Below are 15,318 nucleotides of genomic sequence, written 5' to 3'. Positions count from 1 at the left end.
TCTCATCTGCAAAATGAAGATCCTGAGAAAGCAACCACATAGGCTATGGAGGAATCAAAAGAGAAAATTTTATATTTATATTTATTTTGTAGCACTTACCATGTATCAGGCAGTCTTAATGACTTTACAAATATAAACTCATTTATCCTCATCGCCACTCTATGAGGTAGTTTAATATTGTTCTGTTTTTACTGATGAGGAAACAAAGGCATAGAGGGATCGAGTAACTTGCTCAAATCCCAAAACTAATAAGAGGCAGAGTTGAGATTCAAACTTGATGAACTGTAATTACTTATTTTCTATCATAAGAAGATAAGTAAGAATCTAAATAACAGAAAATAAGCAGTATTTCCTTTTTGCAGTCATTTAAGGGCCCAAGATACTGTGGTTGTTGACGGAGACACCTTAATTAAAACAGTTGCTTCTGCCATGTGGCTGGCTATAGGGACTTCCTGGCTGCTTTTGACCATGGGTGGTTAGCAAGATGGGCTCTAATGGTGGGGACCAAGAGAGGCCTGACCCTAGAGAGAAGTAATCGCCTTTCTAAGAACACATTGAACTTACATGTTAGTTTTTTAAAAATCAAACCAGAAAAACAAGGTAACATATTTATAGGACTGTAGCAGGCCTGACAGGTGAGAAAGCCTTCTCCATTCTGCCCCTCAATAGTTATCTCCACCGTCGTGTCCTCAAACTAGCATTTTACTGGTAAAGGCTAAACGTTCACCATGAGAACTTCATTTCTTTGGGTGAGAGTAAGACCCCTGATCAAATGTATGTGTACCCCTGGACATGGTAGTACAATATTCATTTAGTGCAAAATTAGCCAGCAGAAACTTCCAGTTAGGTCTGGAACCAGGAACGGGTTTTAGGAGTGGGAGGGGAGAAGGCCCGCCTCAGGGTGCAGTGCTAGGAATGTTTGCTAATCGATTGATATGCCTGTACTGGTGTCACCGGAAGATTAGAGGCCCTTAGCCTAGACCACACTCAGAAACTGACCTTTGGAATGGTTACTGCAGCCTCAGCCTGTACTGTCTCTTAGCCTCTGGGGCAGTCAATGTAAAGGTTGCAGATTTAATCTTAAAACTATGCCTTTTTCAAGATAAGAAGAAATAAGAACTGGGCATTCACTAACAGGGGCCTGAAGACAAAAACACTGGGCCGTTTTTCAAAAAGGGATTTAGCAGTTTCTCCAAAGGTGGGTCCCTCTAAGTGAGCCTCAGGTGGCTAAGGCCACCAGCTGATTACTCAGCCACACCCAAGTTCCTGCCACTTACCCAGGTTTCTGACTCCATCTGCGTCACCATTGAGATGACTTACTGGCCCCAGTAAATGCAAGTTGATAAAGGTGACCAGCTGGGGCACAGGGCTTATTTGCCTGTTGAGAAAGCCAGTAGCTCAGGCTGTGCACCGGAAACCCTGATTTGGAACACCAGGACTCCTTAAAAAGTGAGTTAAGGTTGATTTTGTTGGGAAACCTTAGGGGGCACAGTAACGGGTAGGGGAAGAGGCGTGAGAGGGACTGGCTACCTTGGAGTTCTCTTCTGCTGGATGCTGAAGCTCTGCCTCATTCCCTGGTATTTCTTTCATCATGTGTGGTAGTGCATCATATACTGTTCAGCCAGTGCCAGTGTTGTTTCAAGAAAGCAGGGAGACCTGATTTTCTTTGCTACTTTGAGAAAATCATTAAATGTTTACTAGGAGGGTTCTGGCTTAATGAACTAGAAATATTGTGAGTTCGTTGAAACAGAGATTTTTGAAACCAGATATGCTCTGAAGAGATGATGGGTTCCTCTACCAGGATGAGCCAGCTTCTGCAGAACTGACTACAAATGTATATAGCTTTTGTTAGCCAGGTTTTCTTAAGATTTCTCTTTGCCAGTCCAGAGTTCTATTGCAGAACCACAATGTATCTTTTCTTTGGAGACGAATATGCAGCGGATTTCCTTAAAAAGATGCTATGAAAATTTTTAAAAGCATGCAGCCCCACCCCACCCCCACCCAACCCCTAATAACCGCAAGCCTGCCTCTAACCCCCTGCTATGCCTGGTCTGTGATGATGAGACTTGCAAGCTGGGCAGATCACAGCCCCCTTGTTGCTTTGGCCAGAACCGTGAGCCAGGTCAGTTCCAATTCTAATTTCCTGAGTCAACACTTTGATTTTCTTACCCACCTACTCATCTGGCTCTTTCTGTGTTTTTATGTTTATATCTGCCTCCATCCAAAGACGTCAGCTCCTTTGGGAGCAAGAGCTCTGGAGCCAGAAAGTCCAATATCAGATCTCAGCTCAGCTTCTTACTAGCTCTGAGGCTTGAGTGCGTGCTTACCTCCCATGCTTCCATTTCTTCTATAAAGTGAGGACTACATACTCCATGGGGTTATTATGAGAATTAAATGAGTTAATACATGTAAAGTGTTTATAGCAGTGCTGGGTAGACATTATAAGTTCAATAAGTGTTATTTTGTAACCATTGCCGGAATTCCACATAGAGTCTGGCACATTGTAGGTGTTCAGTAAATTGACAGATAATAAGAAAAAACATTTTTGTTTCTGTAGGAAGAGCCGAGGGAAAGGAAATAAAGAAAGGGAAAGCACAATATTTCTTTGCAACATTTGGAGAGGTTGTGGTAAGGTACTGGGTGCTTGGGGTGTGAAGGAGAACTGTGCTTGGTCTTTTGTCTGAACCCCTCTGGGTTTTGGGATTTGCTCAGCAGGCTGTGTGGGGATGAGGGGCTTGCCAGTGTGATCTGCCCGGAGAGCCTATTGTGGCATGCTTGGAGAGGATGGAATTTATTCTTTTGAACCTCAGAAGGCAGGCTACTTCACCTTTCCTGGGGCATCTCTAAGGATGGGCATGTTTTAAAGACTTGAGCTGACATCATCGCATCTTAAAAGAACTGAGCATAATTGAATTGCTGATACAAGTGGGTACTTGCACCAGGCCTGGGTCACTCACATCTCTATGGAAACACATGTTTGCTTGAAAGCCCAGCCATCAAAAGCAGAGCCTTCCAGGAGCCAGCGTCGGGTCACTTTTAAAAATAAGGCACTTATTTTTATATTCTCAAGCCATCAAAGACCTATGAAATGAAATAATTTCAAATTAAATAGAAAAAACATGCCATAGATGAATGCTAATAGAGCCTGCCATGCACCCTCCCCCTGTGCTTGTGGTGCTTGAGATCCACGCATTCATTTTAGCTGTTCTTTGCTCTTTTGCTCCCATTTGCATTCTGCTGCCTTGGGGAGGTGGTTTGGTACTTTATGCAAAAATGGTTAATCTTCATTCATAATGGAAAATTCAAAGCAGGGCCTGCCATAAAGTGTGCTTTGTGCTGCTCTCTGCTGTTTCTGTGTGTGCAGCGTGTACAAGGACGTACAATTTGGATGACTGCCTCCTACACAAGCACTCAGGGCTGTTGAGTGGCGACTTTCTCCCATAAAGGTCTGAAACTCACATCAGCACATCTTGCCCTAGATGTGCTCAAGTGATATTCTTAGTGATGGGGAGCTTTTATCTGCCTCTGGAAACAGGCCTTTTCAAATAAGTATTGACTGTTAATGACCTGTTTAAATAAAACATTCAATTTTCTTTCTTCCCCCCACAAAGGACTTAGTAGGCAGTGACATTTCTAAACCAAAGGCTAACCTTGCTTTTCAAAAGAGTCAGAGCTGGGGCTTTTAAATGTGAAATTTTTGTCTGACATTTGCCCTTAAAATGCTTTTCAGTGAAGTTGTTCTAACAGTGGGTTTCGTACATTGAAGTGTCTTTGAATAAAAATGCAACCTTGAGATTTTTTTTTTCCCCCTCGAAATTAAATTTAAAAATCTAGGTAAATATCTTCATATGAAATTCATATTTCAGTTACCATTCTGTGTTTCATTGTTTATGTGTCCTCATTTCTAATAATTAAAGCAAGTTTTCTCTAAGGAACAAGGCGCTGCACAGGAACTTTTATTAAACTGTAGGAATTAAACCACAGAAGAAAGAGTCAAAGCACTAAAGTATTTGGAATGTAAGAGACCTCAGTAATTACAAGATCAGATAAGGAATAGCAAAGGAGTTGAGGAAAAGGGAAGAAAGAGAGAGAGAGAGAGAGAGATTAGGCAACAGAAAAGTTAAGCAACAGAGAACTTACATAATGTTAAATTTAGACAGAAAGTCCCAATTTTATAGGAGAACGGTTTCTCTCAAGCTGGCATACAGGTACCCATGATGGCGCTTAATCCTTGACCAATTTAAAGGTGATCTTTACCAAAACATAGTCTAGAACATCAGAGACAGCACCCACACCTTCTGTTGTTTTTTTTTAAGGTGAATTTTTAGCTTTCCGCTACCCTAGCTGCTAAGCTTCACATGCCTGCCTGGCCTGAGAAGACAGGGTGCTGGGATCAGTTTAATTATCTTTGCAGAGTTCTTACTGCGATTCATATACACTGTGCCCCATGACTTGTTTATGCTTTGAATTACTATATATAGGTACAGTGGTTGGGGCTCCAGAATCAGAGTGCCTGGGTTTGTGTCTTGGCCCTGTCACTGACCGTAGGACCCTGGCTTAGTCACTGAATCTCTGTGCCTCAGCTTTCTCATATGTAAAATGAGGACAATCATAATTTCTACTTTATAGGGGTATGAGGACTAAATGAAAAATATGTGTGTCAAGCACTTAGAATGCTTGGCACATTGTAAGTGCTCCATGAGTGTACTAATTATTATTTTAAGTCTTTATTTAAAAAGTTTTCTTACATGTTTTTTCTGGTTCCTTAATCCAATTCGAGAAAAGTGATGTAATATCTGAGAACAAGAAAGTGAATCTAAGAGCAATAATAGGTTTCAGAGAAATAAAAGTGAAACTTTATTATTACCTACACAGTAAAACCTGAGGGAAATGGGAATAGGGAAGTTAGAAAGCAATTTGGCATGCCAATACATTGTTTTACCTTTTCATATTTCATATGGTTGCAGGAGAAATTTAAATATATATTTTTTAAACTCATTTTGGTAGTTGATCAGATTGTCACATATAGTAAGCTTCACTGAATTGTATGAATTAGAAATGCTAAAACAAACATATTTGCCAGAATTTGTAGTATTCAGGATTATTTTTCATAAGAAATTTTTAATCTTCGTTATAAATGTATAGATTTTCTGATTGACATTAATGCATATTAAGTAAGATCTTTGCATAATGAGTAGTTCAGTTTGCTGTAACTTTGCATATGGAGTGATTGGTGTTAACCATATTTGTGGTTTATTAATTTTGCACTGGAGAACTGAATAGTTAATGTATTGGTGATAAACAGTGAAATTCTTTTCTTTGGGATTGATGTCTTTTCCTAATGTTTTTGACTATGGAGTATATATATCTAGAAAGAAGTAAGACATTACTCTGTTATTTCATAAACAAAATTTCAGTTAACAATTTCTTTGATCTTTATTTTTTTCAAGGACACACAAACACATATATATATATCAAGGTTTTTTATATATATAATGTAGATGATGGCTATTTATGTTTGTAATGTTATTACTGAAAATTAAATTATAATTTAAAGGAACAAATTTTCAAATAATCCCTAAGCATTGAAATGTTGCATCGATATCAGGACTTGCATTTCTGGTTATCTTAATTTTATACTGATTATTTGATATGCATGGAACACATATCCATGGATTTGAATAGTTCGGCCTCACTCAGTAATTGGTTGGCTTTAAGAACAATCTTAACTGATAACAGGAATTAGAAACCAGGTTCTTTCCCAAGAAGTCAGAAGTCTCTGTACCTTTCTTGTGGATCTAAAGCTCTTGCGATCAAGCTCTGTTAGGATATGGGCATCAGTCGTGCCGGGAGTGACATGCTATCGAGCATGGCAATGAAGCGTGATGTGAGGGAAATAGGTCTGTTGGCCCCAAACGTCTGTCCCTCCTTCACGGCATTATAGGCTTCTCAGGTTAACCCAGGGGTCTGAAACTATGAGAACTGGGGTTTCAAGTTGGGCCTATCATTAAGAGGGGGTGATGATATGTTTCCTAGAGGCAAAGTTCCTTAACTATCTAAATTAAATAATTAAGATTCAGATTGAGTTGATCTGACTGTCCTGGAATAGTTCATAGCAGGCAACAGAATCCGAAAAGAATAAGGGCACAGCACAGTTTCGTTTTCACAGGAAAGAGGGAATCAGCTCAGGAAACATAATGAGCACGTGGCTCCTTGAGGGTGTGAGGTGTGCTTCTCAGTGCTCTGGAGGGGCTAGTGCCAAACCTGGGCTGCAGACACTCAGCGAAGACTTTCAGCACACTGAAGAGCAACCTCGCCTGTTCCATAGTTTCCTTATCAGTCAGAACTCAATTTGACAATCTTGTCACTTGAAACTCTTAATTTTCTAAGGCAAATCAAAAATATGTTTTCTAAGGCAAATCAAAAATATGTTTAGATTGAAATCCTTCATCTAACTTCCATGACTGGAGCTGGAACTGATGTCCCTCCCAGTCCCTCAGTTCTCCACTGGCCAGCAGAAAGCCTTGGTGTGGAGAGAGCACTGGAAGCCACACAAAAGGCAGAGTCTACAGAGACAGCCTTCCATGCAGGAAAAGAAAATTTAAAGAGTAAAACGAACAAAGAACACCTCCCTACAATTACTTTTTGTCTTACCTTTCCATCAGAGAAACCTGTAGTAGCCTAATTCTACCCTCATATCCAGCATTTTCGTTCCACACAAAAATAATGTAATCTTACTGGCATCACTACCAAAAAGAGCCTTTCTTGAGTCAGACTTTGAGATTAAAGAGAAAGGGAATTGCCAAGGAAATATATATTTTTTTCGTCCTATGAATACTATGGAATTTCTCTCTGGTTCCTTTGTGGATTTGAACTCTCCGGCTTTAGAAAATGCTGCACACCCAAATCCTAGACATCAAAGCAAAACAAAAACAAAAACTCTTTTCCTCAGATTTCATAGATCTGTAATGGCAAAATTAGGTGCATCTAGAAGATTTAGCTAATCTAATCTAATGAAAGGAATTGTGGCTCACAGACCCATCCTAGCAAATAGCACCGAATCTTGCTGTCACCTTCAATCCTTTATAATTCCACAGGTATAACCTGTATCTCTCTCTCCTTCACTTCTTCCCTCCTTCCATCCCTCCCTCCCCCATCCTCATTCTCTCACACGCACATACATATACTTTCATACACAGAAAAACACCAAAAATGTAGAATGTATACACGATGCCCAAACTGCCATTTGAATAAGGAAATCAACCGCTCAAATGTCTTCAAGTATCACGATTGTAGACCATCTTGTAGGCATTATGATGGCTGATCAAAGATTTCACTTTCATCTATGGCTTGTAAAGAAAAACACGTGGTTATTTGTCCACGTACCTCACATGCCATCTCTATCACTGTTATGACCAGAAAATAATTCTCTTATCTTTTACTAGTAACTTTCAGGGGCATGAATAAATGAGAATGAAATTCAGATATTATTTGCCAGCTAGTTTATTTCCTTTCTCCCATATGCCAAGTCAGAGGATATAAAATTTATTGTTTGGAAGTTCATTAAATGGGAGGTGTATTCAAAGGGATGAACACTCTGAGTAGAGCATATGGGAAGGAGCTGCCTTAACTGGAGATTGAGTCTGCAGAGTATCTCCTGTTACCGTGTCCAAATGCATGTGCCTGTCAGTGACACTATTATTGAAAAACTTATAAAAATAAAATCTTATTTTTCTAATATTTGGCAACATATAATAATATATCTATGGGGATTCCTATTTGAATGGTAATAGAGTTAAGATTACATATTGCTAAGCTTTCATCCTAAAATCAACAAAGGTAATGGATCTGAATTTATAGTTTATTTAAGATCTAGGTTTAAAAGAAAATAGTGAGGAGAAATCTGAGGATTTTTGTAAGTTATTCCTAAAATGTATCAACTCCAAATATGTTCTTTGTTACAAAAGCCAAAAAGAATATAGGAAAATGTTTCAGTGGTTCTTGATTGACAAAAACATGCAAATAGGTGGTATATCGATATCTTCTCCTGTCTAGATGCTAATTTCTGAACCAATCCGTTCACCTGTTTTAAGTGATTTATGTTTTATTTTAAAAAGAGATTAAAGTATTAAAGACTTAAGATCCAGCTTCTATCATAATGGTGAAAGATTTAGACCAGATGAGAAGAAAGAAAACATCACAGCTTGATGTTAAGAATACAGATCTCAGAATGGGCCACTTCACAAAGGAGATTGGACACCAAAGGCAGAAAAACTAAAGAATTAAGGGAAACAGAAGGATTATGGGCAATTTTAAGCATCCATTTGAATCTCAAGGTCACGAATTTATGGTCATCAAAAATATGGTGAAGGTTTATATGTATGGAAGTTCATGATATGTTGGTAACTAAAAAAAGCGAGTTTTGAATCTGCCATATACAGTGTTTATTATATTTAAATCTCATATTATTTCTCCTGTTTCTTCCTTGAGTGCATCATGTAGTTACATACATGCCAGAAAAGACTCAGTAAATGTTTGTTATATTAACTAGAAGCTGATAAAAGCTTTGGGGCAGTAAGGATTGTGATGACAATGACTAAAATAGGTATGCTTTTCCTCCTCTCACTGTTTTAGACCACTTTTCTTTAATATAATAAGAAGAAACACATTTTGGGTACATACCCATTTGTTTCTGTCATTTTCCATATCAATCCAGTATGAATAAAATATTTTACATTGTCTTCTAGTTATCATAAAATGCTTTTAGAACATATATAAGAGAAATGTTTAGCTTGAAAGTATTATTCCATTCCAAAATGATATTTATGATGATGGCTGAATGAAATTATTTACTATGTTCGAAGAAAGCATAAAAATAAAACATTGAGAAATCAATTTTAAAACTTTAAAGTTAACCTTTTTTTTCACCCTTCTTTATAGGGCTTATTCCACTAGAAGCAAGATGGCTGAACTCAATACTCATGGGAATGTCAAGGAGAAGGTAAGATAAACTTGTATGCAGATTTTTGCAGAAACTCCAGACTGGTTAATGTTGTCTCTAGCTGGTAAAACTTCAATTACAATGGAAGAAGGGGAAAATGGTGGGGTTTTTTGGGCAGGGGGTGGGGCGGTGGATACACAGTAAGTTTGACACACTAGAAAACCATTTAACAGAATCATGAGTAGCATTTACCAAATGTGTTAAGTGTATTACATCCATTTCTTCATTTAATCTTGGCCATAACTCCATAAAGTTAATACTATTATTATTCTCATTTTATAAGAGAAGTTAAGCGATTTGCCTAAATTCACATAGCTAGTAAGCGACACAGCTAGAATTTAAACCCAGCAGTGCCATTCTACAGTTCATACTCTTAATCATCATGCTGGTTGCATCTAAGAGCTAAGTAATATGTTATGTCTCCAGAAATGGCCTCATATAGAGATATCCAGCGCCCTGCCTCGTGCTTGTGCTGCATTTAGCCTTTTAAATTTCTTTCAACACTGAGAGTTTAAGAATATGGTGAAGGGGGATTTTCCCCCTTCTCATCATTGATTGGAGGCTGATTACACTTCAGAATCCTTCCACGTCTTGTCCTCCTCTGTGAGGCTGCCTCCACTTAGGGTCAAAATCCCTCACTTGCCACATATGCTACCTTGCAGCATCAGCTCTATATGGTCATAAACCATAGACCACATAAGACCATGGAGATAAATTTGTCCAACCCATTCATCTGGCTTCAGGGAATTGAGGTCCTAGAAGGGATTTGTCCCTGATGCACAGCAGAGTGGGAGAGCCTGGACTGGAGCTCTGTCCACCTTCCACATGGCCACTTCCCTCCCTCCACTAGTCTGTAAACTACATAAGGGCAGGAGTTTGTCTTTCACCCCTTTCTATCCCTACAGTACCTAAAACATAGAGTGGAGGATGAGAGAAGTAACATTTGTGGAGTTCTTACTATTTTTTCTTTCATTTGGCAAAGATATATCAGACCCTACCTTGTGCCAAAACACTGTTCTGGATGCTAGGAATATGGCACCAAACATATAGATGAGATCTCTGCTCCCGTGGAGCTTGTTTTTAAGGAAGGAAATGGGGAGTAAAAAAGAAACATATAGATGAATAGTCATTTCAGACAGCGGTAACTACTAAGAGGAAAGTAGAGTGGCAAAGGGAGGTGGCTACTTCAGATGGGGTTGGTCAGGGCGGCCCTCTCGGAGGAGGTGATATTTGAGCTAAGATAAAGACAACGGGAAAGAAACACTGCAAGATCCGAGGACAGAGCATTCTAGATAGAAAAGCAAAAGCAGGTGGCCCAGGTGGACTAAATTGAATGTGTTTGAAGAGCAAATGGTCCGTGTGGCAGAAGGAATGGTGATGGGAGAAGAGATCAGAGAGTAAGTATGGCAGGAGCCAGTGTTGGCAGAACATTGGGTCTTCACCTGTGTTCCTGGATCCACAGGTGCAATTCAGGATTTCATGTGCTTGAATGGGGAAAAAAATACATTTTCATCTCCACTGACTTCTAAATGAAGTTTAGCATTTCCTTCAGTCATGAATGTAATCAAAGGAAAAAGAAAACCCACAGTAGTAGCATGAATACTTGTGACTTTCACAACTAGAAATCACAGAAAATTACATTTGTAACAGATATCCTGAATATTGTTTGTTCATCACTACTTCAAAATGACCGTATGGAACCTGCACTATATTGTTATTTGATGTTGGTAGAGAAACATATATTACTGTAGCATAAATTTGTTATTTCATTAATATTTTAAATTTATTTCAATAGGAGTGGTTTCCTTTGTAGTCATATGGATTTTATTTCGCACATTTTAAAACATTATTCTTAGTAGGACCCCACAGGCTTTACCAGACTGCCAAAGGGGGTCCGTGCCTGGAAAGCTTTAGAACCTAAGACAGAGCCGTGAAGGGCTTTATTCAAAGGGCAGAAGGAGCTGTTGAAAGGTTTTAGGCAGAAGCATGACTTGGAGTGACATTTTGTTAAAAGCTCACTCTGGCCCCATCCACTACTATGCTGCATGTTTTTTAAATCTTCGTATTAAATAACTTTTCTGTTTAGTGAGGACACAGAAGCTTGAGGTTAAAATCAGGCAAACCAACTTGTTACCCCAAATCTCTCCATACATGGTCAAAACCAACTTCCACCGACATAAAATTTCTTTGGAGTCTTATGTGTTACCTTAAAAATTGATGCAAATTGTTTATTCTATTCTATTTCATAATACATTCCATATATTATTTTAATGCAAATACAATATTACTAATTGACCATTGAGCAAACAATAGCAGAAATATGTGCCCCTTCAATAAAGCTTCATACTCTCCATGACTCACAGTCATATACTCAGGTGAGACTTTATTTTCCTCATTTTGAGAAACTGAGTCCAGCACCACAGTGTTGACCAAAGATTGGCCCCTTTCCAAATGTCTGCTGATGGATGAATTGAATAGCTCCTGAAGTTGGGCTGTGAGAAAGAAAAGCACTTTAAACAGAGTCATAGCAATTGATTCCCTGAAAATGATAACTAGTAGACAGATCAGTATGGTAGGCTCAGCAGTCAAAGATAGCGTCTTATTGAAAACAGAGGTGGCATCGAGCCAATAAGGGGAAGAAGACTGATCTGTCGTCACACAGGCCACAGAGGTTCAGTGTGAACGCTCCGATGCATTGGCTTAGGCACCACGTTATCCACTTGTCATGATCGATGTCATATATGTGTATGAAGATTAACAATAGATGGTGTTTTTTGCTATCGCACTTCAGTAACTTATCTAAATGTTGGCATTATATTGAAAGAGGGTAATATTTAAGTTGTAAATATTATCAATCCATATGACAATGAAAGTAGATCTTCTCTAACCAAATTAGTAAATTCCATCTTCCTATGCCAAAAGGTTAATAGATTTCTCAACTCAATAAAATAAATCATAATAAACAACTGAAAATTCTGATCATTTATAATTTTACATTGATTTATTGTAGTACATTTATTTCCTTTAGTTGTTAGCTTTTATGGCCTTTTTATGATTAGTTTGTTTCTCAATCTGTCACACAGAGCAATGACATTTTAGTTCTGAAAATTAAGACTAATAACAACTGTTACATCTTAAATTATAAATTATAAGCTTTTAGAGATCTGATTACAGAATTTGTGTAGTGTTCTTATACGACATCTAGTCAAGCGCTATGGGAAATTAAATACTCAATAAAAGCCTTGCGATGAACTCACCAGTTATCTCTAGTGGGTCCACTATTGGATACATTGAAAAGGAGTAGGTGCTTTGGTGAAATTATCATTTCTGTCCTCAGGCAGCTTTTAATTCAGAAGAGGAACTAATAACTTAAGCTTTAATATCCAAGACAACTGAAATTTACAGTTGATACTCTTTGTGACTTTTTATTTTAAAATATCTTTGTATTATTGAACTATAAACTGTAAGGATTTAAATAGAAATATTGTTGGAGTCAAAGTTTAGTCTCCTTAGTGTGACATGTGTGATCCATCTCCTGTGTGACCTGACCTCCATCCACTTTTACACCTTTATCTATAGCCACTTCTCCACATGCCCCCTGCAACACAGCAGCCAGCCTAACCTTGAATGTTTCTGCCTCCAGGACTTTGCAAAAGTAGTTTCCAGTATCTGGGATGTCCTCCTCCAGGGACCCAACCCTCCTTCTCCTCACTTTTACAAACGTTCCACATATCTCCTTTCGCCTTCCTTCTGCACCACTTGAATTATTTGGACTTCTTCTATTCTCTTTTTTTGTTTGTTTTTTTGTTTGTTTCTGTGTTTTAAATATCTTTTAAATCTTAAAATATCTTTTTATCTCCTATGCTTTCAGCATACAGACTTTACTCCTTGTATTGTGATTGTTAGTTGTCTGTGTCCTCGTGTAAGACTCTGTGCTTCTTAGGGGCAGGGACTGGGCCTTCACATAGTTGACCCCCACTTAGAATCAAATAAATGAATGGATAACAGATGAATGAACATGCCTGCTTGAATAGTTAAGTTCTTTAGAGACATTTCCTATTCACAATATTTTGCAAAATCTCAAGCCTTCTTGAAAACTGAAATATAGGTTAATGGAAATGTCATCTCATTTTAGTATTCTCTTTACTATTAAATAAAACAAGTTTTAAATTGCTTCTAAAAACAGAAACTAAGGTTACTTGGGGTAGTTCTGCAAAAAAGCATATTTATGAAATACTTATCAATGACAAATGGTCTCAGGTAGGTTTCACTATAACAAGTGATGTCTTTTGGTGAGTAACCAGTCATATTCTGCTAGACCAAAAAAAAAAAAATCGAAGGAAGGAAAGAAGGGAGAGAGGGAGAGGAGAGGGAGGAGAGAGAGAGAGAGAGAGAGAGAGAGAAAGGGATCCTCATATCTTATTTTGTTAAGGAGAAATACCAGAACAAAATCCTTGGGCTAATAAGGGATCTTATATTTAGGGCATACTCACTTTTTACAGCTTTTTTCTAAATGACATATTTTTGAAGAAATTCAATACTAGAAAATCATAGATGAGTTAAGGATAGAACTTAGTAATGACTATTACATTATTTCTTATGTGAAACACTAGGATACCAAGCTAAATTGATTTATAAAATTTTCGATTTAATTCTCAAGTAATAAGAAAGGGTTATTAGAACTGGCATAGACAAAATAAAATTTTTAATTAGAAATTTTCATACATTATTATAAATTAGTTTAAATAGAAAGCAATTTAGCAAAAAAAAAAAAAATTGGTGGTGGAAAGTAAAGAGGATCCTGTGTGTAAAATGGAGTTAATATTTCTGAGTGTCCAGCTATGGGCCGATAACGAATTCCAACTAATAACCAATCCCTAAAGCAACTTAGAGAACCCAGGACACTTGGGAAGTGAGATTCGGGGAAGTAAGGTCACGGAAAACATGGAGTTTGGAGACAGAGGCAGAGATTATTAGCTCTCCTATTACTAGTTGAGCAGCCTAGAGCAAGTCACTTAACTTTTCTGGGCCTCAGTTTTCTAGTCTGTAGCTTGGATATGATAATAACACCTACTGAAAGTCATCAAATACATCAATAAATGTGGAGCTGCTTTATGAGCCCTTAATCATATAAACTATGAAGGATCTGGGGAGCTCATCTGTTTGTTTTACAATTTGAAAAAAATGGAAAAGGAGCTCTAGTTAACATAAAATATAAATTGACGTAGAACTGAGATTAGAAAGTAAACAAAATAAAAAGCCCAGTGAGAAAAAGTACATAAAACTGGACTTGACTTTTTCAAACTTTGATAACTATTGCTGAGTCTCACAAAAAATAAGTGAGACTAGAATATATGATGCTATGGAATTGAGAAATAGCTTAGTCTATAATATCTTTGCTGAGCTGTACCACTAACTGTGAATAACTTGTAGAGCTGTTAACATAATAGAGGTAAGTTGGGTTGTAAAGAATAATTGTATAGAGTCATTAAAATAATGGAGGAGGAATAGGAAAAGGGATAAGAGCCTCTTGTCTACAGTGAGAACAGAAACAGGTCATCTCAACATTTCTGCCGATGACTGAGAGAGACTTTGTGTCCTAGAGTCTATCCACGACAGGTGAGCAGATGTCCCATTTTATTGTTATTCTTTTCCTATATTTACGTTGATCTGTGTTGTAAAGACTCGAAATATAGTCCGAGTCTTTACATGGGGGAAATTTGGTCAGAAAAAACCAAGCATTTGATTAAAGAGATTTTAGCAGGATCAGAGAAAGTACAGAAGAAACCCATTATCGTACATCTTTAAAATACTAACTCCATTTAATAGAGAGCTCATTTCATGGAACTTGAGACAAGTTTTAATAATATGCAGTTGTTTTAAAAGACCAAACCATGCAAGTTTGGGGACACATGTAATTTCATAAGTTTTTAGGAGTGTTTAAGTCAATTTAGCCCAATCCTTGGATTCAAACAGCAAGAACACAACCACATACACACAGCTTTCAGGTTTCACTACTGGCGGGTTTTTGTCATTATTTTCTCATAGGAAAGGGTCATTAAATTGCCCTTTCAAAGAAAGGAGAGACACTTACAGTAGTTATTGCCTAATGCTTATGTACAGAACTGCTGTTATTGTTGCTTGGCAACTAGAAGAGATTTGACAAGGAGTCTAAAGGAATTGAATGAGTAAAAGGAAATGTCAGCATCAGTTTCAGGGGTAAGAAGAAATTTACTATTGCAGGATTAGCATCACATTGCTTTTTCCAAGCGAGATGATTAGAATTCACAGTGTTTCTGTTCTGCTGCTCCTGCCCC

At 37.8% G+C, this 15,318-nt stretch overlaps 1 protein-coding gene across 3 annotated transcripts in view; it reads left to right on the top strand.

Annotated features, from left to right (window-relative positions):
• Positions 1-15,318, top strand: part of SPATS2L (spermatogenesis associated serine rich 2 like) — a 149,844-nt gene that overhangs the window by 65,274 nt on the left and 69,252 nt on the right. For all 3 annotated transcript variants that reach the window (XM_011369207.2, XM_011369206.2, XM_011369208.2), the window contains exon 3: positions 8,941-9,001. In XM_011369207.2, the coding sequence (XP_011367509.1) occupies positions 8,963-9,001 (39 nt within the window). In that variant the 5' untranslated portion in view covers positions 8,941-8,962. The remainder of the gene's footprint in view (positions 1-8,940; positions 9,002-15,318) is intronic.

The sequence above is a fragment of the Pteropus vampyrus genome, unplaced genomic scaffold, assembly GCF_000151845.1.
Source record: "Pteropus vampyrus isolate Shadow unplaced genomic scaffold, Pvam_2.0 Scaffold146, whole genome shotgun sequence".
NCBI lineage: Eukaryota > Metazoa > Chordata > Mammalia > Chiroptera > Pteropodidae > Pteropus > Pteropus vampyrus.
This window is presented reverse-complemented; position numbering and strand designations above follow the sequence as displayed.